This window comes from Psammomys obesus, unplaced genomic scaffold (assembly GCF_907164565.1).
Source record: "Psammomys obesus unplaced genomic scaffold, mPsaObe1.curated_primary_1811, whole genome shotgun sequence".
NCBI lineage: Eukaryota > Metazoa > Chordata > Mammalia > Rodentia > Muridae > Psammomys > Psammomys obesus.
In genome coordinates this window covers 34,995,210-35,020,395 of record NW_026596034.1, presented here as the reverse complement: position 1 = coordinate 35,020,395, position 25,186 = coordinate 34,995,210, and the positions used below count along the sequence as shown (strand labels likewise).

Here is a 25,186-nt window from a genome sequence, read left to right as displayed (position 1 = left end):
CTAGCCTAGACTCCTCTCCATTTCTAGCTTTGTTCTTTGCTACCCCAATTTGTTAACTAAATTACCCCAACACATGTACACCTCAGGTGCAGGGACTCAGTGTGACGATCGAGGATCTGAATGACACTTCTGGGTAAAGCACAACTGAGGTGGCCTTGAAATGCCCCAGCCTCTAGGTGTTCAAAGGAAGCAGATTCATTTCCAAATTACACATACAGGAGTTCATCCTCATAAAAGCAGAGAAGACAGACACACAGACCATGGAAGCACGCTCTGTCAGACAACTTCCTTTAATGTATTTTAGTGCTCTCTATAGAATTCCAAACCAAAGCAACATGCAGGAAAGTTAACCAAGGAGGCAAGACAGGAAAATGTCGATTGCCATAAAATTTACAGACACAAAGGCTACACATTAAAAAGCATATCATATACAGTTACAGATTTCTGTGACATCAGGAGCCAGAAGGCATCAAATGCTTTTATCACCATCAACCTGACCTGATTTTGACCGGGGCCAGCTATTGATGGCTGCGACATCAAACCTAAGGACCCTGCGTCTCAGGTCAACACAGGTACACACTGTTATGTTCATCTGATGCTTTTATTCATTAATTAACTTGAGACAGGCTCTCCTGTAGCTGAGGCTGGCCTCAAACTTGCTGTGTAGTCAAGGATGACCTTGAACTTCGGATCCTCCTTCCTCTACCTCCCAAGTGCTGAGAATACAGGCTTGGGCCACCATGCTCAGTTTATGTGGTGCTGGGGATGGGACCCACGGGCTTTCTGCATGTTAGGAGAGCCCTCGTCCCAGCCCCATTCATTCCATGCTGTTAACTGAGACAACTGAGGGACAATTTAAGGCACTCAGGTCCCCCCAGAAGCCACCAATTCTAGTCACATTAAACTCACACAGACAACATTCAGTTGGAGGTCAGAGACTATAAAGTGCAAGGATGGCATGCTATGGTGATGGCTGCGTGGGGTTAGGCGTTCTTCACTGGATAGGTAGACAGGAAGAGACCAGGACCCCAGCCACACATGTTAGAGAAATGACCCGTATGAAACAGATTATATGTGGACCAGCTTCAGGTAACTCTCCCACTGCACTCCACTGAGAGAGGAGCTCCAGCAGAAATACAGACCTTCTGAAGGACAAGAACTGCCCTCCTGGCACACCCGTGCCCTCAGATGGTCCTATCCATCGCTATGCGTGAACTCACAAAACTCGAGACTTGCTCACATGGAAGGGCGAGATGGAAGACAAAGCCACACAAAGCAAGGTGCACACTGACAACAGGGCATCCGTTATCTAGACAAACCAAGATGCTGACGGTAAGGAAGGAGCTGGGGAACCAATCCCAGCAGGCATTCTACAAAATGGTGATTAGCAAATTGTATGAAAAAGTATCAAAAACAGTTTTTAAAATCTCTAAAAAGTCAGGTTGACAGATGCAGGGTCTTCTATGAAGCTGGCCTGTGTTAATTATGCAGGTTTGTCCTGGGGGTCAGGTGCCCCTGCAGGATGGAGACCCCAGACTAAGGGTGCAGCCCAACACTACACCACAGGGAGGAGGGTTAGGGAGGACGACCGGTGATTCTCTAAGATGGTGGGAGGGGGGACAGGCATCTTTTACTTCTAGCTCTAGAAGGTTCCTCTCGGCTTAGGGGCCAAGGTACTGAGATACAGGTCAGTACATCTAAAATTGCAGCCATGGCACCGAGCCTTGGGGGAGGCCTAAAACACCACCTGAGTTAGCTGCTGGGGCCTCATCTAACTCTGTCCCAGGTCACCTTATACTTAGGAACTGGAAAGGACATTCACACTGTTCAAAACAAGGTGCCCTGCCTACTCAGGGGTCTTATAGCATGAAATAGGATAAATCCTGCCAATCATGTATTTTTGAGGGCAGGGGCAGCATAGGGTCTCAGCGTGTTGCTGGCCTGGAATTTTCTGGCTTAGGAGATCCTCCGACCTCAGCTTTCCAGTGATTGGGTGGCAGGCACGCGCCTCAGCAGCCGGCTGCTCTAAGTGATGCCAAATACCAGGAGGACCAGGCAAACCCCACCCCACCCCACCCCACCCGGAGCTTCCATCTCTTATTGCATTTCTGCCTTACTCAAACAGAGTTCCAAACAAAAACCTGCAACAAATATAAGGTAAAACTAATTCTTTATAAATGAGAAAGTGCAACATCCAATTCAAAGCCTGCCATGATTATAGCAGTTACTTGCTGGGGTCAGCTGGAAGCTGTCTGTCGTGGCAGAAATCTGTTTCCTTTTATTCTTGCATAGAATTTTCAATTAAAGCCCCAGGTAATGAAAACGTGGCCAGGGAACATTTCTGGGCTCTAGGCCTTTCCACGGATGCCAACAAGCTCAAAACTCTTTCTCAGTAGAGGGCAGCTGCCCCCAGCTATGCGGAAAAGCAGTCCACAGTGAAACTTACAGTCCAGCCCTCCCTTTAAAGGAAGACTTTCAGCTGCCACAGAAGCAGATTCCAAGCCTGTAAGTTATTAGCTACATTAACAGTGCTGAAGGGACACTGTGGCTAACCCACATGATACCAAGTGGAATGGAGGCCGCATCTCCCCTTGTCTGGGGCAGACACCAGCAGTGAGCAATGGGAGAACTGGCTTACGCTCAGATCAATGATTGGCTTTGCTCTTCCCAAGGTCACAGCTGTCCTGCTCTGTAAGACATTCTTGAAGCTTACCATGTGCTTTTCCCATCCAATTCTGGATGAACCCCCTTCCTGTGTGTTCACAATCTGTGGAGAATGGGCCACTATGCCTTCTGAAAGATTTTCAAGTAATCAAGTTTTTCTTGGAATAGGGATGGATATACTGTCCTGGAGTTCAGTAGTGGGGATGGGGGAGGGGTGGAGTTTCAAAGCCAAAGTGTAGAAAACAGTGGGATGATGGAGGTGAACAGCGCAAGACTCCTCAGAGCCTCTTACAGTAGTGAGGGCACGAAGCTCCCTGGTCGTCGGCCGGCATGCCTTGCAGTAACTGACAAATGGGCGGACTGCTTACGCGGCAGTGATGGAGACCAGACTCTGAAGCCTTCGCTTCTCAGGCCTGTCTTCCCTCTCCCACATCACTGCAGAAGCAGGCTGACCAGAATGAACCCCCGATCGGGAAGGAAGGAAGGAAGGAAGTGCAGAGGAGAAAAAGTCAACTGGGAATCTGAGCATGGTAGCAAATCCTATGACCCTGGTACCTGGGAGGTAGAGGCAGGAGGATCAAGAGTTCAAGGCCAGCCTAGGTTACAAGGGACCCTGTTTCAAAAAAAAAAAAATCCAACCAGTGAGCCGAGGCTTTGCTTCTAACACAAAGACTGGAGGGAGTTACCCTGACCCTGCTGAGTAAGAAATGAGGTGTGGCCAGGCAGTAGTGGTGCTCGCCTTTAATCCCAGCACTTGGGAGGCAGAGGCAGGTGGATCTCTGAGTTTGAGGCCAGCCTGGCCTATGGAGCAAGTCCCAGGATATCCAGGGCTACACAGAGAAACCCTGTCTTGAAAAGCTAAAAAGAAAAAAGAAATAAAAGAGAAAGAGAGAAATGAGGTGTGGCCAGATGAAAGCACCGGAGAGTCTGACTGGGTATGGTGGTTAGACCTATGATCCCAGCACTCAGGAGGCTGACGCAGGAGGATCACTATGAGTTTGAGGATAGCCAAGGGCTACAGTGTGTGACCCTGTTTCAAAGAAGGAAAAAAATGGAGAACCAGAATCCTCCCAGCATGGCAGAGCCACTTACAGTAGCCAGCGGGGCCAGCAGGGAAAGGAACTTGGCCCCCTTCTTGGAGACCTGCATACTCGTCTGTGCAGCGCTCTCAATGGCCAGGCCGGCCCAGGGAAATGACTGAAGGTGCTGCAGGGCTGCCCTTTCGTTTCGGAGAGAAGAAAGGTGGATTGGGGGAGCTCACTTAGGACAGTGACGAGAGGTGGGTGGCTCCCATACACTCAGAATGTCGTACATAAACACCTTAGGGTGCTCTCCCCCGCCCCTTTTTCCTTAAAGACCTATACAGAATTCACAAAGACTGCCAGCCAGGGAAGATGGCACTCTGCAGAAAAGACTCGGCTACTATGGAACTTTCAGAAAGAAAATCAAGAGTCCCTGGCTCTAGCCTGTCTGTCCAGGAGCATGGGGTCCCCGTGTCTTTAAATGAAGAGCAAGCTTGGTCTCTCCTGGGACAACTGAATGCAGAATGCAGCTGACACTCACATCTCCAGAGGGACCAGCCTCCTCCAGCCCCTGAGCACGGCCTGGGCGTCTGTATGGAAGTTCAGCTGGGTTTGGGGAGGCTCAGACCTTAGAAGACCCAAGTTTCACTATAAAAATTTCCATATAACCTTCGAGCCAGCTACTGCTGGCCGGGACAGTCATGGGGTCATTTAGGAGTATATGGCCAGGGAAGAAGGCCAGCACAGATATGAAGGCCCAAGTCTAAGCATTCAAACAAGATATTATGCAAAATTGTGAAGAACGTTTCGTTATTATTTACTGTGACAGCATAGAAACACCAGGAATCAAAAAGGTACAAAAAGCTGCTAAGAGTAAGTGCGGTGGGTGTGGCCGCGTCGATGAGTGGCTCGGTGTCACTGACCTCGGTCCTGTCGCTTGTCCTTGTTCCTCTTCTTCTTTTCCTCCAGCCTTGGGTTGAGGGCACACACGCAAGCCGACACGCCCGCAATGGCGTTGGGGAGGTCCGGCCCCCTGCTCCACCTGTTGGCCTCACGGTCGTACACCTGCACGGCCCTGGAGAAGGCGGTGCTCTCCCAGCTGTAGCCCCCCAGGATGTAGATGCGGCCCTGCCACACGGCCACGCCCGACTCGCTGTTGGCTTGCAGCAGCGGGGCCACGTGGGTCCACTGGTTGCACTGGGGGCTGTAGGCCTCCACGCCCAGCACGTCGAAGCGTTCCATGGACTCCATGTGGTCGTCGCTGCCGCCGATGGAGTAGATGCTGTCGCCCAGGCTGCACATGCTGTGCCAGCCTCGCGCTGTCGTCATGGGCCGCCTCTCCTCCCACACATCCGTCCGGTGGTCATAGCACAGCAGGTTCTTGCGGTATGGGCCAATCTGGTAGTCATGGCCCCCTGAGATGTACAGGAAGTCTTTGTAGATGGTACCCGCGTGGCCGTAAGTGAACCTGCAGAGAGGCCGGAGAACAGAAGAGCTCAGGGCCTGGCAGAGTGCTTCTCAGGAAGCCGTGAGGGTTGGGGGAGAAAACACAGAGTGGGCAAATCACGGGCACCTTACAGACCTCGGATGTCAATGGACAAGGGGCACAGAACTCAGGTGAACAAGTGGCCCCTGCCTCAGGGAGGGTGCATGGGAGCATTCCACTTTCTGGGCAGTTTTCTGAAAGCCTGACTCCTCTAAACATCATCAAAGTGGAAAAAGAAAAGAGAGAGAGAATGTATAGCAGGGCCTGTGATGCACACCTTCAATCCCAGCGCTTAGGGACAGCTCTGTGAGTTCTAGGCCAGCCGGTGAGACCCATGCTGCAGAGAGCTGGCAGGGTGGCTCAGTGGGCCAAGGTGCTGCCAAGCCTGACCGCCCGAGTTTGACCCCTTGGAGCCCACACGGTAGAAGAAAAGACCAGTTCCTGTGAGTCACATGTGTGCTGTGGCGCCCACACGTGAACACATAACTCACACACAAAATCAAACAAAAACAAAAAACAAAACCCCCCACAAAGCCCCAAAGTAAAGCACAGGAGCAAGGACATGAAGCCTGTCTCGTGTGGTTTAGTCGGCAACTGGGGCTGAGGAAGGCTGGGATGGTGCTCACAGGAAGAGCCCAGGGCAGGCAGACGAGACGGGTCAGCATAGCTCCTGACTCCTGATGGAGATCCTGCAGGCCCTGCTATGCCAACAAGGCAATGACTGAGAAAGGCTGGGGAGGAAACTAATAAAAGTGGGTTGTGCACAGATAGCTGGTGATAGCATCATGGGCTGGGTTCACACCAACTGAGGGCACAGGAGGTCTCCTTAGAAATAATTCCACTGAGAAGGGGCAGCGGTGGCAGTGGCTCTCAGCACAACCACCAGCTTTACTTCACCCGATAGACGGTGATATGGTGCCCACTCAGTGAGCCCATAGACAGGCAACCTCTTACATCACTGACAACCTGCTTACTGTCTTTCTTACTGCCATTCACCAGGATACCCAGGGCCTAGTCACAGTGACACCTGCTCACCAACAGTGTCTAGGAATTACCTCCTAATTCCTGGAATCCATTTTTATTTATTTGAGACAAAGTCTCACTATGTAGCCCGGCATGGCCTCAAACTCAATCCCCTGCCTCAGCTTCCTGGGTGCTGGGTTAGAGGCATGAGCCCCCATGCCAGGCTCAAATGTGACTTTAAAACACAGGTTCACTCCAACCCCACACGTCCCCAAGATACCTAGTGTATCCAATGGCCAGAATGGTCCAGCGAGCCTGGGTTCAGGTGCAACAGAGGAGCAGTTAAACACGATGTGCAGGTTCGGCAGATCCATGCCACAACCCACACTCGGTGCCCGGGGAGGGTGGGGTTCACCACTATTCCTGGGGTGCCACCTGGCTGCTGGGGGTCACATGAGGATGTCACTGAGAGACGGTGTCTAACTTTCCCCTTACTGTGCTGTGGTACCTACTCTGCAGGTGAGAGAATGAAACCCAGTAGGGTGAGGCTCCTCCTCCCCGAGTTCCCGCCTACAGAAAGCAAGACCAAACCCCAGCAGCTTCCTGCGACTACAGCAGCTTCCAGCAGTCAGCCTTAAAGCCCCCATCACCTTGGTAAGCCAGCCACATAGGTCCAGGAGTTGGTCTTGGGGCTGTAGGTCTCCACAGAAGACAGCGCCCCGTTCTCGTTCCGGCCGCCGACAGCCACCAGCATGTCTTCCATGGAGGCCAGGTAGAAATCCACACGGCGCTGGTTCATGGACGCCACCTGCGAGGGTGAGACACCTGAGGCTTCCCTTCCCTAACCCTAGCACCACGTTCCTCAACTGTGTCCACAGAGGGAATGACCCCGGAGGGCCAGATGAGTGGGACAGAGGGGGTCCTGGATTTGAGGTAAGGGGGTGCTGCTGGCAGGAATTCTGAGAGGCTCTGATGCTTCCACTCAAACCCCTAAGAGTTGCATGGTGACATACCTCCTCAAACTGGTTTGGCCACATGGTCAACCTTGTGACCTAGCATTATGCAAGAAATGAGTAAGTTTCAAAAAAAAAAAAAAAAAAAAAGTCAGACTAGAGAGATGGCTCATCTGTTAAGAGCACTGGTTCTTACAGAGGATCCAGGTTCGATTCTCAGCAACCACATGGTAGCTTACAATTGTTTGTAACTCTAGTTCCAAGGGATCCGATGTGCTTGCCTGACCTCTTCAGACACAAGGCATGCATATGGCACTCAGACATCCATGCAAGCATGACACATAAAAATGAAATAGATAAATACACATACACATAAAAATGAAATAGATAAATCTACATAAAAGAAAGCATTTAAACAAACACAAGTTTTCCCTTCTTCCCCATCGGATGTCTGTTCAGAGCGCTTTAGGAGCAGAACCAGGGATTCTGGTGTGCTGGACAATGCCCTACCTCTGTAGCGCATCCCGGCTGAGATCCACTGGCCACCACCCATGTTAACAGAGCAGAGAGTGACATCAGCAGGCGAATGTACAAGCACCAACCTTGATAACCCAGGAGACCACAGGCCCAGCCTCTGCTAACAGCTTTTCAGGAGGGACTCCAAAGCTGGGCTTCCTAGAGGCCTCACTTGGCTTTTAGGTTTGGAGTTTTTGTTTGTTTATTCTATATATGCGAGGGGAGGGAGGACATGCATGCCATGGCATATGTGTGGAGGTCAGGGGGCAGCTCTGTGGAGTTGGTTCTCTTCTTCCACTAACAGGGTTCTGAGAACTGAACTCAAGTCGCCAGGCTTCCATGGCTAGCCCCTTCACCCACGAAGCCATCTTGCTAGCCCAGGTTATTAGAGTTTTGAGGATAGAATTGAAAGATCATCTGGAATCCATTCTGGCTTTGTGTTAGCCTCAATCTATAGTCCAGGCTGAATCACTACGTAGACCAAATTGGCTTCAGACTTGTGGCAATCCTCCCGCTTTAGCCTCCTAAATCCTGGTATTACAGGTGTGAGTCACCACGCCTGGCCGGTGTTAAATTCGGCCAACACCGAGGTGATTGGTCACACAGAGGTATGAGCATGAGGACAGATTTCCATGGCTGCAAGTCTAGAGAACTGATCACATAGAGGGGTCACATCACTGCAGCCATACCTATGCCCATCAGCTCCGGCCACAAGCATATCCAGAGGTGAGATGTGAGACTTGGAGAGGATAAGGAGCCAGCTTGAAAGTCCTGAGCATTCACTAGCTCAGGGTACAGGCTCAGATACTTGCATGCTTGGTCCCTAGTTAGTAAACTGTTTGGGAAGCATTAGGAGGCATGGCCTTGTTGGAGGAGGTGTGTCACTCGGGGTGGTGAGCGCTGAGGTTCTGAAAGCCCGTGCCAGGCCCAGTCTCAGTATCTGCTGCCTGTGGATCAAAATATAAAGCTCTCAGCTCCAGCTCCAGCTCTGTGCCTGTCTGCTTCGGCACAGAGGATGATGGACTAACTCTGTGAAACTGCAAACAGGGCCCAATTAATGCCTCCTCTACAAAGAAACATTTATTTTATGTGCATGTATAAATGTGCATGCCTTGTGTACATGGAGGTCAAAACATGAACTCTCCCAGAACTGGAGTCAAGGATATTCGTGAGTAGCCATGTGGGTGCTGGGAACTGAACTCTGATCTTCTGCAAGAACAATAAATGTTCTTAACTAACTGAGAGCCATTTCTCCAGACCTAAGTGTTCTCCTTTATAAGAGCTGTGTTGGTCATGATGCCTCTTCACAGCAGTAGAAACTGAGACACTCAGCTAGGGTGTGCTAATAGGGCTGACAGATGTGTGGGCTCCGTGCCTGCCCTAGGTTGTATTAAGCTTTGTTGCTTCCTGAAAATCACTTCCCAAACCTCTTCTCCACCGAGAATCCCAGCAAAGGCTCTGAGGCATGGGCGTCCTCGCTTGGTTGAACCCTGTCACGGAGCCTGGGGTAGCCATCAACACTTCCTATCTGCTAGTTACAATTAGATCATACTAAAACTGTACGCTGGCCGCATTTCAAGCTCTCAATGGCCACATAGGTGCTACAAATATTCCCATTAGGGCGGAAGGTTCTATCGAAGAACGCTGCTTTGTACAACAGCCAGCCCTTCAGATGGCAGCTGCTTGGCCTTCACCGACCCCTACCCAGGTTTAGGTACAGGGAGGGCAGCGAGGACGTGGCCATCACTTTATCATCACAGCTCTCTCAGGAGCAGGGCAGTCGTTAAGGCCCCCAAACGGGAAGCCACAGTGAGGTGAGGGAGCTGCAAAGAGGCCTCGAGAGTAACAAATTAATTTGCTTTAATCTCACCTTGAGCCACTGTTTACGGCGGGGGTCATACCTATAAAGCAGGTTGGAGGCCGCATCCCCTCCGTTGTCCCTCGAGAAGCTGCCACCGGCAACAAAGATGAAGCCCCCCAGCACGGCAACGCAGTGATGGCTCCGGCGGGCGGGCAGGGAGGTCTCCTTCACCCACTGCGCGCTCTTGGTGTCCAGGTAGCAGGCGTCATCGCTCAGCTCCAGACACCGCTCGGAGACCTCACCACCCACGAAGAGCAAGCGCTCCTCAGAACGCAGCACTGTCCTCTTGGTCTGCAGGACAGGCTGCGCCACCAGGCTGTGGTGGTAGTGCATGGCCTCTTCCACGAAGCCCTCAAAGCTGGCCTCACTGGGCAACAGCGAGCACATGGCCAGCTTCACCCGCTGGAGCAGGATGTCCTCCGGGAAGAGCGGGAAGCGGATGTTCTCCAGCACGCGGCAGGTGTGCGCCTCCCGCTCCGGCTGCTGCGCGAGCCACTGCAGGGCCGCCTGCAGCAGGTCGTACTCCCACTGGTGCTGGACCTGGCAGCTGCCCAGGTAGACGCACAGCTTCTGCACGGAGACGGTCTGCAGGAAGTCGGGCGTGAAGGACAGGGCGCCGAAGTGGCTCAGGACGAAGCTGTCGATGAAGGCGTCCAGCCGCTTGAGGCTGTAGATGGAGGCCAGCTCCTGCAGGTATAGATAGTTGTCCTCGCTCACCTCCTGCTCCAGGTACTCGCAGCAGAAGTCCACCACGGCCCAGATCTGCAGCAGGTGCGCCGTCTCCAGGATGTAGTCAATGTTGCTGCCGTCCAGCTCCAGCTCACTGCTGTACAGGAAGTCCACCACGGCCTTGAGCCCCACATAGGAGGTGCCCACCAGCTCCACCTCCTTCTGGAAGGCCTCGCGCATGCCCAGCGTGAACATGGAGTTGAAGTAGTCGCTGCACACAGCCAGGAGGTTGCGGTGGGCTGGTACTTGCTGATCTTCAACCACAAGGATCACGTCACAGAAGAGGCCGTGCAGCCGCTGCTCGTTCAGCCGCTGCAGCACGGTGCTGGGGTGGTCAGCCCGGTGGTACACCTGCGCAGGAACGTGCGTCAGGAGAGGAAACGCAGGCCTGCCCGCCCCCGCCCCCACCCCCACCCCCGGCCTGCAGTCAGCCCCCAGAGGAAACGACAACTGTGATGAGATGGAACGAGAGCCGTGGAGGTAAACCCCCCAAGCTTCACGGGTGCTCCTGAGCGCACGTGTCTCCTTCCTTCGTTTCCTCCCTCATGTCCTCCGGAAATCAGTTTTAAAATTTTGGCTGGGAAGCCAGATGTGGTAGCACACTCTAATCCCAGAGCAATGAAAGGCTGAGGCAGGTGGATCTGGCTAAGACAGGACAGCCAAGGCTACACAGGACAGCCAAGGCTACTCAAAACAAAACAAAACAAAAAAGCTGGCTGGGCATGGTGGCACATGCCTATAGTCTTAGCACTCGAGAGGCAGAGGCTGGTGGGCCTCTGTGAGGTCAAGGCCAGTCTGGTCTGCCTAGAAAGTTCCAGGCCAGCCAGGCCCACGTAGAGAGACACCGTCTCAAATAAGATAAAACAAATAAACTCTGTATTGGTCCGTGTGGACGTGCACACACCATGGTGGGAATGTGGAGGTGAGAGCACAGGTTTTAGGTGTGGAGTGCTGCCTGTCAGACTTGAGCGCAAGTGATTCTACATGTTGAGCTGTCTAGCCAGCCCCACTATACATAATTCCACGCAACTGTCCGCTTGGCAAATCTCTATGAGTTCAAGGTCAGCCTAGTCTACAGAGAAGGAGTTCTGGGACAGCCAGGGCTATTACCCAGAGAAACCCTGTCTTGAAAAAGCAAACAACACCACCAAAAACAAACCATCTGCTTGCTTTCTCTCGTCTTCCTCCTTTATAACCAGGAGCCTAAGAGCTTCTTTTTCTCTATCTTTCCTTCTGTCTCTCCTTTCTTTTCTAGGTCATGATAGATGTTTTGTGACGGGGGGGGGGCTTCTCTCAGTCATTCACATACACACACACACACACACACACACACACACACACACGTGTGGGTCTTTATTCTGTCTATCCCCTCCCAGGGAGGCCTGGTTGGCCCTAAGCAGGAATGGTCTGGGCTCTTCCAGATACTGGTCTGGGGACTCCCCCAGGACGGACTAAAGGAAGGGAATTGGGACGGACCGAGGTAATACATGACAGAGGGCTGTAACAGCCAGCAGCGGAGATGGCTCTGAGCTGGGGAAAGCACGGCTGCTATGTCTGACATGGGCTCCATGTTACCAGCTCTGCCTCCTCTTCCTGGGTCTCAACAGCAGTTTTTCCTGGCATTATAACACAGCTGCAGATAGCAACTTCAAACACCGCCTCTCCTGGGATACAGAGTCCCAGCAGGCCAGGGAATTAGAAACACCCTGTACAGCATTTCTTGACAGTGTGTAGCCTATACAACTTTTTTTTTTTTTTTTTTTAAGACAGGGCTTATTATAGCCCTGGCTGTCCTAGAACTCACTTTGTAGACCAGGCTGGTCTTGAACTCAGGTCCAACCAGTTTCTGCTTCCCCAGTGCTGGGATTAAAGGCATGAGCCACCATGCCTGGCTCTATACAATCAAATGTCAGGGGTGGAGGGACCCTGAGTGGTCAGGAGCCATCACCAGGAGAACAGAGAACAACAGGTATGGAAAGATGTCTGTTAAGATCGAATCTTCCATGAGTGTGCCTAACTGTAAAGCACATTTATGATTTAGGCAGCTTTGCTTGTTTGTTCCAGGCAGGATTTCTCTGTATAGCCTTGGCTGTCTGGAACATGATCTGGCTTTGAGTAGCTTTTCAAAAATAAGATGTCAGCAGGGCTGGAGAGGTATCTCAGCACTTGTTGCTCTTGCAGAGGCCCTGAGTCAGGTTTCCAGCACCCATGTCAGGTAGCTAAAGGTTGTCTATAACTCTGTTCCATTTTCTTCTGCCTTCCAAAGACCCCGACACACATGTACACAGACATAAAAACAAATCATTAAAAATAAGATGTTAGGAACTGGGGCTGGAGAGATGGCTCAGCGGTTAAGAGCACTGGCTGTTCTTCCAAAGGTCTTGAGTTCAATTCCCAGCAACCACATAGTGGCTCATAACCATCCCATCCACAATGAGATCTGGTGCCCTCTTCTGGCATGTAGGCATACATGCAGGCGGAATACTAAATAAATAAATCATTAAAAAAAAAAAGATGTTAGGAGCTGAGATGGCTATCCTTCTACCAAATGGCTGGGCACACCTGTGAGGGATGTTTTTCTTAATTAAATCATTTGACGTGGGAAGACCCACTTCTGATCCAGATTTTTCCTTCTATAAGTTCTGTTCCTCTAGAGAACCCTGACCAATACAGGAACATAAGCTCAAACTAGAGATAGGCAGACTATTCCTAGAAGCCTCTACTCTGTAAAGGATCAAGACTTCCGGCCCATGGCTGGAGAGATGGATCAGCCATTAAAGGATAGGCTCATAACCAAAAATATAAGACTTCTGGTGCCAGCTGGGCACAGTGGCACACACCTGTGATCCCAGCACTTAGGAGGCAGGGGCAGGCGGATTGCTGTGAGTTCAAGGCCAGCCTGGTCTACAAAGTGAGTCCAGGACAGCCAGGGCTACAAAGAGAAACCCTGTCTCGAAACACAAAAACAAAACAAAACAAAAAAGACTTCTGATGCCATCAAATATATCAATTGACTTGATCTCTGCAGCTAACGGTGTAACAAAATCCTTTGAGAGAGCAGCCAGCCCCAAACACTGTTCAAGTGGGGCTTGTTGGGATCCTTCTCAGCAATCTCAGGACCTCAACAGGTTCCCGGAGAACCAGCCTTCCCTGCTTTTGTCTAGTGGATGTCTGCTGGCCCACTTCCTCCCTCTCAGCTCTGCAGGCTGCTTTCAACTCCTTCACCTTGTAGAGTTTCTCCATCTTTCTTCCAGAAAGATGCCTTTTAGGACAGTTTATTCCCACGCCTGCTCCATCAGATCCGACCACTCCAGGCACACTGTGGCTCTGCCAAGGAATGTAGGGATAGTTGTGCTTTACACAAGGAATAAACTTTTAGTGTTAGGAGATAGTTTAGCAGGTAGTAGAAGCATGTACTGTGCAAGCCCAAGGACCAGAGTTCAGTTCCTGGGTCCCACAAGGTGGATGGCGCAAGCTGACTGCACCACAAGTTTTCCTCTGGTTGCCACACACATGTGCCACAGACACTCAAAGACACAAACATAAATAAATGTTAAAAAAAAAAAGCTAAAAAATAAAAAAGAGTAAGGCTAAACTTATAATTCTAGCACTAGGGAGGTGGAGGCAGGGAGATTGCCGTGAGTCCAAGGTGAGCCTGAGCTATATTGTGAATTCCAGGTCAACTCAGGTTACAGTAAAACATCCAATGAGGTAGAGAGATGCCCCAGTGGTTAAGAGCACTGGCTGCACTTCCAAAGGTCCTGAGTTCAATTCCCAGCACCCATACAGTGGCTCACAACCATCTATAATGGGATCTGATGCCCTCTATTAACCTTCAGGCATCTATGCAGACAGAGCATTCATATAAATAAATAAATGTTTAACAAAGACTATAATAAAATCAATCAAAAATAAGAGCTTGTGGTGGTGGTGGTGGCACACACCCTTAATCCCAGCACTCAGGAGGCAGAGGCAGCGGCAGGAGGATCTCTGCAAGTTCGAGGCCAGCCTGGTCTATAAGAGAGAGAGTTCCAGGACAGCCAGGACTACATGGAGAAACACTTTCTTGAAAAACAAAAACAAAAGCAAAACAAAACAAAAAAAGTAAACGTTCTGCTAGCTGGCCAGCTAGCCTGGTACTCATTATATAGCCTGGATATATGGCCTTAAACTCATGGTTTTCTTCTTGCTGCAGCCTCCAAGTGCTAAGATTACAGATGTGCACCATGCCAGCTAGGCAAAGGCCATTCTCCCCGGGCTCTCTCCTGGCTTGTTGAGGGTGACTTTAATGATATCAGCCTAATGTGGGCTGCTAGCCAGAACCCAGGGGGTCCATACTTGTCCACTCTTGGGGTTCCAGGGAGTCAGACACAAACGAGGAAGAGGTGCCAGGGTCTTTAACACCAGAAAGACGAGTCCTACCAGAGGCTGGTTTCTCCGTGAGGCTCCACTGGACTTGGTAAGCCCTCACATGGAGGCGGAAGTGCCATGGTTCTTTTGTCTCACCCCTCACGGTAAAATATAGACTGGAGGGAACTATATCCAGGAGCTCTTCTGCAAACCCACACGTGGCCACAGTTAAGAAGGCACCAGCCAAAAGGAGGCGATCGGAATGGATGCCATGGGTGGGGAGGGACCGCCACGTACCTTTGAAGACTCACTGATTTTGTACGGCCGAGACACTCGCATCTGCTTGCCTGCCTCCATTGTGAGTGATTTCAGACCTACAATGAGAATAAAATAGCATTTCTGAGTGTGCAGCATTAACTCCAGGTTGGTTGTCAGCTGCAGGCCCTACTGGCAGACACCATTGTCAGCAAGTGAAGAAACTGTCCTGTGGAGGAGAGAGAGACAATAAAATACTGTGTGTGGAAAGTCAGGTTGTCATAGCTGCTTAGTGTAAGAACTGAGTTCGAAAAGGGAATTGAGAGAACGGAAACAGAGAGACCTCAGCCACAGAGCAGATGTTATTCATCTGACAGGTTCTCAAGACCTGGTGCACAGGAGAGCACAGTACAGTCTAGGAGTGCAAGGGAATGAGTTGCTTTCTAAAAATACGTTGGGTTTTACTTGTAGTTGTTGTTTTGGTTTGCTTTTCTTGAGACAGGGTTTCTCTGTGTAGCCCTGGCTGTCCTGGAACTCACAGAGATCCACTTGCCTGTGTCTCCCGAGTGCTGGGATTAAAGTGTGCAAACACCAACACTTAAAATAAGTTGTTTTCTTGGGAACTGTGGGGCAGGAGAAAGGCATGTTGCTTTTTTCAGGACCTTAGGTATCTGTATGGGTATCAGAGTTCCTGGAATTCTGAGCCCATTTTATGGCCTTGGCTGGCGGCATGGGGGCAACCTTCTTTACTTAATTCATGTCCCTTTATCGTCTAAAGTCTGGCACATCGTGTTTAGTTTGTGTCCCTTGCTCATGTTTTTTTTTTTTTTTTTTCCCCTTTAAATTTAATTTATTTACTTTACGAAGGCCTGGGAGAGCTAGTTCTTTTTCCATCATTTGGGGCCCAGGGATTGAACTCAGGCTGTCAGGCTTGGTGGCAAACACCTTTATCCAATGAGCCACCTCAATGGCCAAACACCCATCTTTTGATGTTTAATCTAAACTCTAGCTTTTGGCTATGGCAGAGTTTTCTGACAGTCATCATTCTGGAGCCTGGGCTACAGTGTGAATCCAAACTAAGGGATTTCCACTTGCCATCTCATTTAACTTCTGCAACACACCAACCAGGCCAATGTCAACTGTCCCACTTTACAGATGAAAATATTTAAAATTGCCATAATGCTAGTTAATGCCTGACCACCAAACCTGGGCCCTTCACCTTAGCACAGGAAACAAAGCCCAGACTTGACCAATGTCACAATTTCAGATTCTCAAGAGGAAGTGGAAGGTGAGAGACGGTTGTGACTGATGGGTGCAAACTCTGATCTGGGCCCTGTCCTCAGGGCTTCTATGGGTCCTCATTCATTTTCTCACACATAACCCCTATACTGTCCTTGATGCAAAGAGCAAAAGGTAACAATAGAGGCATGAAATAATGCATGGAGCATCCCCCCAGTCCGGGGTATGTATGTGGCAGGGCTGCCATGAAGACCCAAGAGGCCTCTTCATTTCTCTGGACTCCAAAGTCGTACTGCCTGGTCATAGGAGGGAAGGACCCACAGTGAGAAACAGCCCCTGAGCCCTGTGCTTTGACACAAACATGAGCAAACCTGCCGTGCTGACTTTCTGATGAAATCTACGGATGCGACATGTTTCTACTTGCATTAAAATGCCAAGCAACTTGTGAATACCTGGGAGCCAGGCTTTGGGGGACTTGGAAGACTAAGAGGTCACTGCCAGGGGACACCCAGGAAGGCCTAAACCTGTTGGGCTAAACTTAGTTTTGACTCAGAAAAAAAAAATTGCTCAGAAACTCCCCGCCCCTATATGCCGGGGGTGGGGGTGGGGAGCAATAAGGGTGTGTGTGACTCAGGGACCACTGCAAACAGCCCAGAGCCAACCCCTTCAGCTTCCCTACCCTCAACTCCCTGAAATAAGCCAAGCCCCCAAGAGAACCCAACCCCTATCCATCCTATCCAGAAGGTTGAAAAGTGCTTGCTGGTCTAGTTGACAGCCTGAAGAGGTGAGTCTGTCTTTTCCCGGCTCACTTCTTTACCTCATTTTCCTTACAAAACCAACACAGGCACATCACATATACTGGGACTGGGATTAAAGAAGAAATCCGCCCCTCACCCCGTTCTGCTGAGTCCACAGGAAGGATCATTTTGTTACCTGTTGAACAAAGAGTCTTCGCTAAAGCAGAACAGTGTGACAAGAGCACTGTTCTTAGATAAATGGGCAGAGCCGGGGGGCTCCAGTGTTCCCATGGAGGAAGAAATCTGGGGACATTCCATTCTGTTCGACCCTGGGTTCAAGAAGAGACAACTGGATCTTTCGGAGAGAACTAGTAACTTTGTGACTTGACTGTCCCCGAGCTGCTGGAAGCCCGGAGAGAACGGAAGCAGTCCAGCAGCGTCTACTTAGGGCACACCCCTGATCCCCTCGGTTCACCTTGGCCGGGTGAGCCTGGGCACCATAGTCCCCACCGTGAGAAAACCACACCGTGGTGGGGCAGGTGGCTGAGGGGCCCGCCCAAGGTCACAGAGGAAAACACACGTAACCTCTGCCCATCTACTTAGGCCAGCCAGGTCTCTGGTTCCTCAGTCTGGAAGCTTTCTTTTCTAGGCCAAGGGATCTAAAGAGGGTTCTTCAGTGCCGGGCTCGTCTCAGTCTCCCGGACTGTGTCTGTGGCACCCAGCTGCGTCCTGGGCTACGTGCAAGCAGGTGAGTTGGAGGTGCAGAGCCCCACCCGGGGTCCCCGGGAGCAAGCACGCAGCCGGGGCTGCACTCACCGTCCGGGGTCCCGCCCGGCAGGTGCTGAGGCGCTGAGGGAGGCGTGGGCCGCACCTGTGCACCCGCGGGCCTGGATCGCGCCCGCCTGCAAGCCGCTACCAGAGCATCGCACACTGCGGGACTACGGGGCGCGCCCGGAGCGCAGCCATCCCTCGGCGAGGAAGTACGAGCCTGCACGGTCAATGGCGGCGGGGGGGCGGGGTCTGCAGGCGGGACAAGAGGCGGGGTCTGCAGGGTAAGGGGCGGAGCGTCGCCCGAGCAGCGGGCCTGCGAAGGCGGAGCGCAGTCTTGGGGGCGGGGCTTGAGGAGGCAGGAGGGAGGGGCGCCGGCTTAGGGGCGGGCTCTATGGATGGGAAGCCGCTGAGCCCGTCACTAGGGTCTCGGCTGGCAGGGCACTAGCTGTCCCAGGGCAGGCGAGGTATGCACTGCAGAAGCTTGCTGGTGCCCATGTTCCAGGAGCCAGATACGAGGTGGCTCCATGGGACAGACCTTAGGGTGGGTCAGGGGGCTCCGGGGTGGCTGTACCGTCCTCATCCTCCCTCAGAGGCAGCGTCCGCTCGCCCACTCGGTAAAGAAGGCTTTGCTGGCCATTTTTATAGTAACCACACCTGCTGCACGCCGTGTTCTGCTTTCTGCTTCCCCCTACCGTTTATCACAATCTTTATTACCTCCTCCCCCTCTTTTTCTTCCTTTTCTTTTTTCCTTTTTAGTGCTGGAGATTAAACCCAGGGCCGCAATCACCACGCGCCTCAACTTTGCCGTTAGTTGGCTCTCGTATTTTACGTATTTTTTCCCCTTCCTCCCTGCGTTTCTTTCTGTTTCTTTTCCACTTGAAGCCCTCCAGTAATTATAATCCTTGCTGGGCTCCCATGGCCGGTACCTAGGCTTTCAGTAAACATTTGTTAATCTTAGTTTACCACTAATTCATCTATCAATTATCAAACTTCACTCATGTTGTAGTCTAGAACTTTGAAGAGATTCCTCTACATGAATGAAAGAAGCTAGACACAAAAGGACACTCCCAGCTGCATTTGGTGGCACACAGCTGTCACCCCAGCCCTTTGGAGCCTGAAGCAGGAAGATGGAGAGTTCAAGGGTAGACATTGCCCTAAGCTCTGCATGCACAGGAAATCATTAGGTCTTGACCCTGGGAGGAAGGCATCCTTCCTTTCCTGTTTACAGATGCGGAAGGTGAGGCCTGGAGAAGGAAAATCCCCAAGATCACCCGCTCCTCAGAAGCGGAGCTCGAATGCCAGGCAGTCATCCTCCAGCTCAGGCCTCTGCTACCAGTGCCTCATACTGACACCTCCTCCTTATGGAGAGCTCAGAAAACAGAGAAGAGCAGGGAAGGGGGAACCATCAACTACCAAAAGGGAACAGCTGTGGGCCTGCCTTTACTCCTAGCACTCGGGGGGGGGGGGGCAGGCAGGTGTATCTCTGTGAGTTCTAGACCAGCCTGCTCTACACAGAGAAACCCTGTCTTAAAAAAACAAAAAAATAAATAAATTTACCACTTCACTTTGCATTCTCTGGGACATAGGGAGTCTCAGGAATGCTACCGACTGTCACAGGCCACCCTGAGCCACACTGAGTAATTTGGTAAGCAGCACCCATAGGTCCCCATTGGGTAACCGATTAATAAGTAGTAATGAGGGACTTTTGTGGCCCAGGGTTCCCATTATATTCTCCACAATCCCATCATGCTTTGTTACACAGAACAAATGCAAGTGAGTCCAAGGTCCACGACAACAGTCTTTGAATGTTAAACCTCAGCCTTGGGCCTTTCTGTGGGGCCCCGCGTAACCCTGGGGGCGACAGGCCCACACAGCTGGCCACAGAAAACAGTTTGGACCACCACCAAAGAGGCCTACTCTAATGAGGTCTGTGTTTTCTCTGTGCCTAATCCTTTTGATCAGAAATAGATGTTAGGGCTGGTATGTGTTACCACTGGAGACTATCTCAGTGGTAGAGTACATTTCTAACATGTAGGAAGGCCTGGGTTCTGTCTCCAGAACAGCATAGAAACTTTTTTTTGTTTTGTTTTTGTTTTCTTTGAGACAGGGTTTCAAAGAAACCCTTTATATAACCTTGGCAGTCCTGGACTTACTCTGTAGACCAGGCTGGTCTCGAACTCACAGAGATCCGCCTGCCTCTGCCCCCAAGTGCTGAGATGACAGGCATGTGGCACCACACCCAGCTCATAAAAACATTTAAAAATTTTTTTTAAAAAAAAGAAAAAGAAAGGAAGGATAGAATAGAAGAAAATGCAGAGCACCAATGGATAGTTGAAATAGGCCGGGCTCCGGGAGGTGGGACCAGTTCTTTAAGCACTAGGTTCTGCTTGCCAAAGGTTTGTCTCTGCCCTGTCCTTCCTCCCGAGGGCTGGATAATCTAGATAGTTGATGCTCTGCACAAAAGGGCAGACTTGCTGGCCAATCTGGATTACATCTGCTGGGAAGCCTTGGCTGGTACATTCTGCAAGTTTGGAACTGTTGAGCTAGGAAGCACAGGATGCATTTGGAGGGTAGGCTTGCCCGTGGATAGGGCCACAGTGGGCACATAGGCCAGTCCTGGGTCGGGTGTTGGGGGTACCCTGCTGGCTGAGGTTGTAGTTTGCCTTGTGTTGAAGGTAAGACTCCCTGTTTCCCAGAAGGGCCTCTTGCTCTCTGCCTGACTTCATCTGGAGAGTGTCTTTAGACACAGACGCCCCCAACCACATTTGACACATTTGCCTCTGATACAGCTCCCTGCGAGCTCTCCCCTCCCCTCCCCTATATGATAATGAGGTGCTGTGTTTCCATTCATATGATAGGAGCCTGCATGGTGTTTGCAGGCCCTTCCAGGGCTGAAGGGAGACAGGCCCCAGGCAGGAGGAGAAGCAACAGTGGGGGTGATGAGGGATCCTTTCATCTCTAAGAAAAAAGACCTCTCCCTCTGGGCTGTTTATTACTCCCTCCTCCTCAACATAGCCACACACACACACCCCAGTTCTACCTGGGATGAGTCCTGGCATGGCTGTGCCCCTGATGTGTGGGCTATACCAGCTACTTCACTGTGTTGTGCCTCAGTTTCTCCTCCTCCACTCTGCCCCTCCCTCCTAGAGGTGTCAAAGTCCACGTTTTGTTTTGTTTTGTTTTTTTCAAAGTGTCTGTGACATAACTATTAACTTTAGCTGCTGGTACAAGACTCTCAACCCACCACACAAGCACTCTTCAGTTTAAGCCCTGATCCCGGAATAAATTAACATGGCCTAGAGTGGACACGCTCTCATCACCTGATAGGAGAGGTAGGAAGACACCTGCCAGCCTGGATAGAGGACTGGAGCAGGAATGAGAAGCCACTATGTGCAGAACACACATCCCCAGCTCTAGCACATTACCGCTGAGGTCCACCAACACTCACTGGTAGTGCCCACAGCCTGACTCACCCATGGGGCATGGCACCCTATGCTGTGTTTCTCTTTCTGTTAAGCAATAGAAAGATAAGATTTGAGGACTCAGGGCTTCAGGGTTGGAGTGTCACCAGTAGCCCTCTGAAACCATCACACCATTCACAACCTGGATAAAAGCCCTCCCAGAAGCACTTCCTGGAAGGTTCCTTCCTTCACTGGCAGCCCCTCTCCTCCCCCAAAGGCAGGGTATTCCTACAGCACCACAGTGACCTTGTGTGCACTTTACATCCTGGAATCTGACATTAGTCTCTGGGGATCAAACCCTTAAGCTCTGGGCTGTGTTATTCAGAGCAGCTGCAATCGGCCAAGGGTGGCTATTTCTAATGTCAACTTTAATTAGTTAAGATTTACATAAAATTATAAATTCAGATTTCCACACACTAGCCACATTTTAAACCTTCAGTAGCCACATGTGGCTAGTAGCTGCCCTACGGGACAGTGTAGATTACATAACACTTCCAGCTTTCCAGAAAGTTCTATATGGCATCTTGTCCTAAAGTAGCTCATAGCAGCTGCCTAACTTGAAGCAAGCTACTTCCTACTCAGACTCTAAGTTTCCTCATCTGAAAAATTGAAATCCCCCTGCTCCTTAGCAAACATCCGAGTGTTTGCTCATGGCTAGGTAGTATTTTAGGAGCCTAGGATGCACATCAAAAGACATAAATATTAAAAGCCCCTCTTGGAGGAAGCATGACATCTATTGAATTCCATGGAAGTACAAAAAATGAAAGTGCTAGCAGAGTTGATGTGATTAACAAGTGTTACCGGATATTATTATTTTGAAACAAGGTCTCACTAGAGGCCCAAGCCAGCCTGGAACTCAGTTGTTTCCACTCAGCCTTTGCTACTTTGTTTAGCTGAGCTGCTTTTATTGCTAGTCTAAAATCCCTATGCTTTGCCACTCAGGACAGTAAGCATGTATCACATGGGTCTCCATTTTCTATTCTGACTCCGTGGCAGACATTGCTAATTGATTGCCACACACTTTCCCCCAGCTTTGAGGTAGCAATGGGATCCTTGGAACTGAGGGTCAGGATGCACTGACACATATTTCCAAGACTCTCAGTGGTCCTTGTGAACTTCACCTTCCTGACCTGCATAATCCTGGAGGCTGAGATCCCTTAGGTCTTGGCTGCAGAGCTGAGGACCTCTTGTCCCTCTTTAGAAGAAGCAAGTTATGCGGCTAGCACCTTGTCAGCTGTGCAGTGGCTACTATGCTGGTGCCAGTCACTGGCTCCTAGCTTGCTTGTTGGGTGTGGGACTCTGGCTGATTTCTCTTCCGGAGTCGAGGAGTCTGTGGCAGTTTTCTCTCTTATCCCAGAAAGAATGTGTCTCAGCTGGCCAATCAGTACTGGCCAGAAAGGGCTGACCACAGCCAGCCTTGTATCTGAAGTTGGGAGAGACAGATGCTGAGCACAGTTGCAGTAGGGAAAGATAAGGGCTGAGGCTGGTCTTGCCTCTGGGAACCAAGGGAGACAGGAACACAGGGTTCTAGGGAATCTGCCTCATGCATGAGAAGGTGCCCATCCCATCACTGTGCCCAGCATCTGCAGCTGGACCCCTTGAAATGCCTGTCTTAGCGTCTCTTTTCCCTCAGGGCCGGGACCAACTTAGCAGGCTATCTTGCCTGAATGTCCAGTCATCTGGTTTGTATTCATTCAGTGACTTTTTCAGTAGGCAGGGCTAATGACCCATAATACAAAGACAGGTGGGCTTTACTTAATATTTGCAGCTCTGTGACTTTGGGTCAGTTACACAGAAAAACAATTTTTTTGAGTCAGGGTTTCTAGCTCAGGCTAACCTTCACCTTGCTATTTGGCAGAAGGTGACCTTGAACTTTTGATCCTTCGGTTTTCACCTCCTCAGTTCTGGGTGTACTGGTGTGCTCCACTATACCTGGTTTCTTGGTAGTAGGCCTGAAATCCAAGGGCTTCATATTTGTTGGGCAAATAGTCTATAAGCAACTGAGCTACAGTCCTCCTCCTACACAGGATACTTTTGTGGCCTTTTTGAAATGAGGGTTAACATCCCCAAAGTTTCAAAAGTGTTGAAAGTGAGTAATTGCATAGAGATGACTTAGCGTGATGGCTGGGGTGATTTAACTATATGTCTTGTGTTGTGGGATATTAATATTTTCTATTGATTTATCTTTTAGTTAAACAGTGTTTATTCCTAAACCAGCTGTATACCCAAATCACCATACAGAGACTAGGATTTATTTAATTAACCTAGAGCACAATGCTGGGCAATAGTTACTCCATCCTAAACCTCCAAACTGGCATAGCTTCCTCCCAGTCAGATTTCCCACATTATACTTGCTTTCAGTCATATCTTAGGTCCAGTTCATCTCTTCTCATGGTTCCAAGTCCTGTCCTGCTGATCTCTCTTCTCCAATTCCTGCCACTCACTTCTTTCTCCTTCCCTTCGGACCAGGATGTCCCACCCTATTCTCTCCATTGCACAGCATTGGCTGGTTGTTTTATTGAAAATACAGAGAACAAATGGTGGCATGTTTACATAAACTTGAGACAGGTGATGCTTAGAATAAACATCACATCGCAATGCAATTTTTTGGATTGAAACCAGATAGTGGGGTAGAGAAATCGCGTTTGAATGAACAAGGGTAAATTCTACAAGAACATTATACCAACAGCCCTGTGTTTGTCTGTGTGAATGGATGCAATTTATGTGCACTGCCCAGTGAGGCCAGAAGAGGGTTCTGATCTTCTAGGGCTGAGGTTACAGGTGGTTGTGAGCTACTCTGTGGATGCTAGGAACCAAACTTGGAAAAGCAGCAAGCATTTTTTTTTTTTTTTTTGAGACATGGTTTCTCTGTGTAGCCTTGTATGGCCTGGACTCACTCTGTAGACCAGGCTGGCCTCAAATTCAGAGAGATCCACCTGCCTCCGCCTCTCCAAGTTCTGGGATTAAATGTGTGTGCCACTACTGCCTGGCAAGATCTTCATAAAGCAGCCTGCCTCCATCTTGAGCTTGCAAGTCATCTTATAGTAAAGATAAACTCAGTTCTTTCCTGTTTATGATTAAATCTGCTTTTCAAGGATTGGGCTGTGTTCCACCTGTAACCCTAACTACAAATTGTTCTGTACTGCCTGTTCCAGAAAATGGCAACCATGCCTTTGTTTCAGAAGGGTATTATGCCCACCTGTTGTTATGACCACTTTGTTGTAACCTTTTTATGACTGCCATTTCTTTATTTGAGGAGGTTGTTATGGCCATCCTGTTATGCTTATGTTCTGCTTCTGTAACCCCACCTATCTGCCTGCCAAATCTTCCATTTGGAAACCCCCTACTCCTGAATTATAAAAACCCTTATCTCAGGCACACACCTCTAATCCCAGTACTCAGAGGCTGAAGCAGGCGGATCTCTGTGAGTTCAAGACCAGCCTGGTCTATAAACTGAGTCCAGGACAGCCAAGGCTACAGAAAGAAACCCTGTCTGGAAAAACAAAACAAATCAAAAAACCCTTATCTCACCTACCTACCCATATCCAATGCTGATCTCTTGAACCCCACCTTTAGGGAGAGACAACCTCTGCACACAAATTTCTACAAAGCTTGCTTTAGTTAATTTGGCCATGATTTGGTCTTTCTCCGTGCTTCTGTGTGATTAACATGCTCTTAACCACTGAGCCATCTCTCCAGCTCCTGAAACACTTATTTGTAAGGATGCCTCCTAGCTGATTTCTCTCCACCGACCCCCCTGGCTCCACAGATGTGTCCCCTCCTGTGAGCTACCAGCAGCTGCCATTGATGCAACCAGGCTTTCCTCTCCTTCCTTCTGACATCAGCTCTCTGCAGATCCAGGGTCAATGTTGATTGCTAGGCCGGTGATGGCAGCTGTGCTTACATGACTGTCACTCATTACCTAATTAAATAATGCATAAATGTTGAAGCAGAAGCGTAAAAGCCAGTACACATCTCTACAAAGACAGATGAAACTCAGAAGGCCAGAAGAGGCGAGTGACTAAGAGAAAGCACTGGGAACCGGGTAGGTGGGTGGAGGGGAGCTCTGACTCTGGATAAACCTTCCTGTGGCTTCTACTGTCAGCAGATGGATGAAAGCAGATACTGAAGCTAAGGCTGGGGATGCAGGACCTGTCATCTTAGCTACTGGGGCTGAGG

The 25,186-nt window shown here is 50.2% G+C and overlaps 1 protein-coding gene across 1 annotated transcript; it reads right to left on the bottom strand.

Moving 5' to 3' along the window:
- Positions 1 to 277: 277 nt before the first annotated feature.
- Klhl36 (kelch like family member 36) lies at positions 278 to 17,760 on the bottom strand. The gene is made up of 5 exons (XM_055621381.1): positions 17,592 to 17,760; positions 14,842 to 14,918; positions 9,475 to 10,545; positions 6,786 to 6,943; positions 278 to 5,154 (listed from the first exon to the last, which is right to left on the bottom strand). Exons 2-5 carry the CDS (start codon positions 14,899 to 14,901, stop codon positions 4,602 to 4,604), a joined length of 1,842 nt encoding a protein of 613 aa, XP_055477356.1. The 5' UTR covers positions 14,902 to 14,918; positions 17,592 to 17,760; the 3' UTR covers positions 278 to 4,601.
- Positions 17,761 to 25,186: the final 7,426 nt, after the last annotated feature.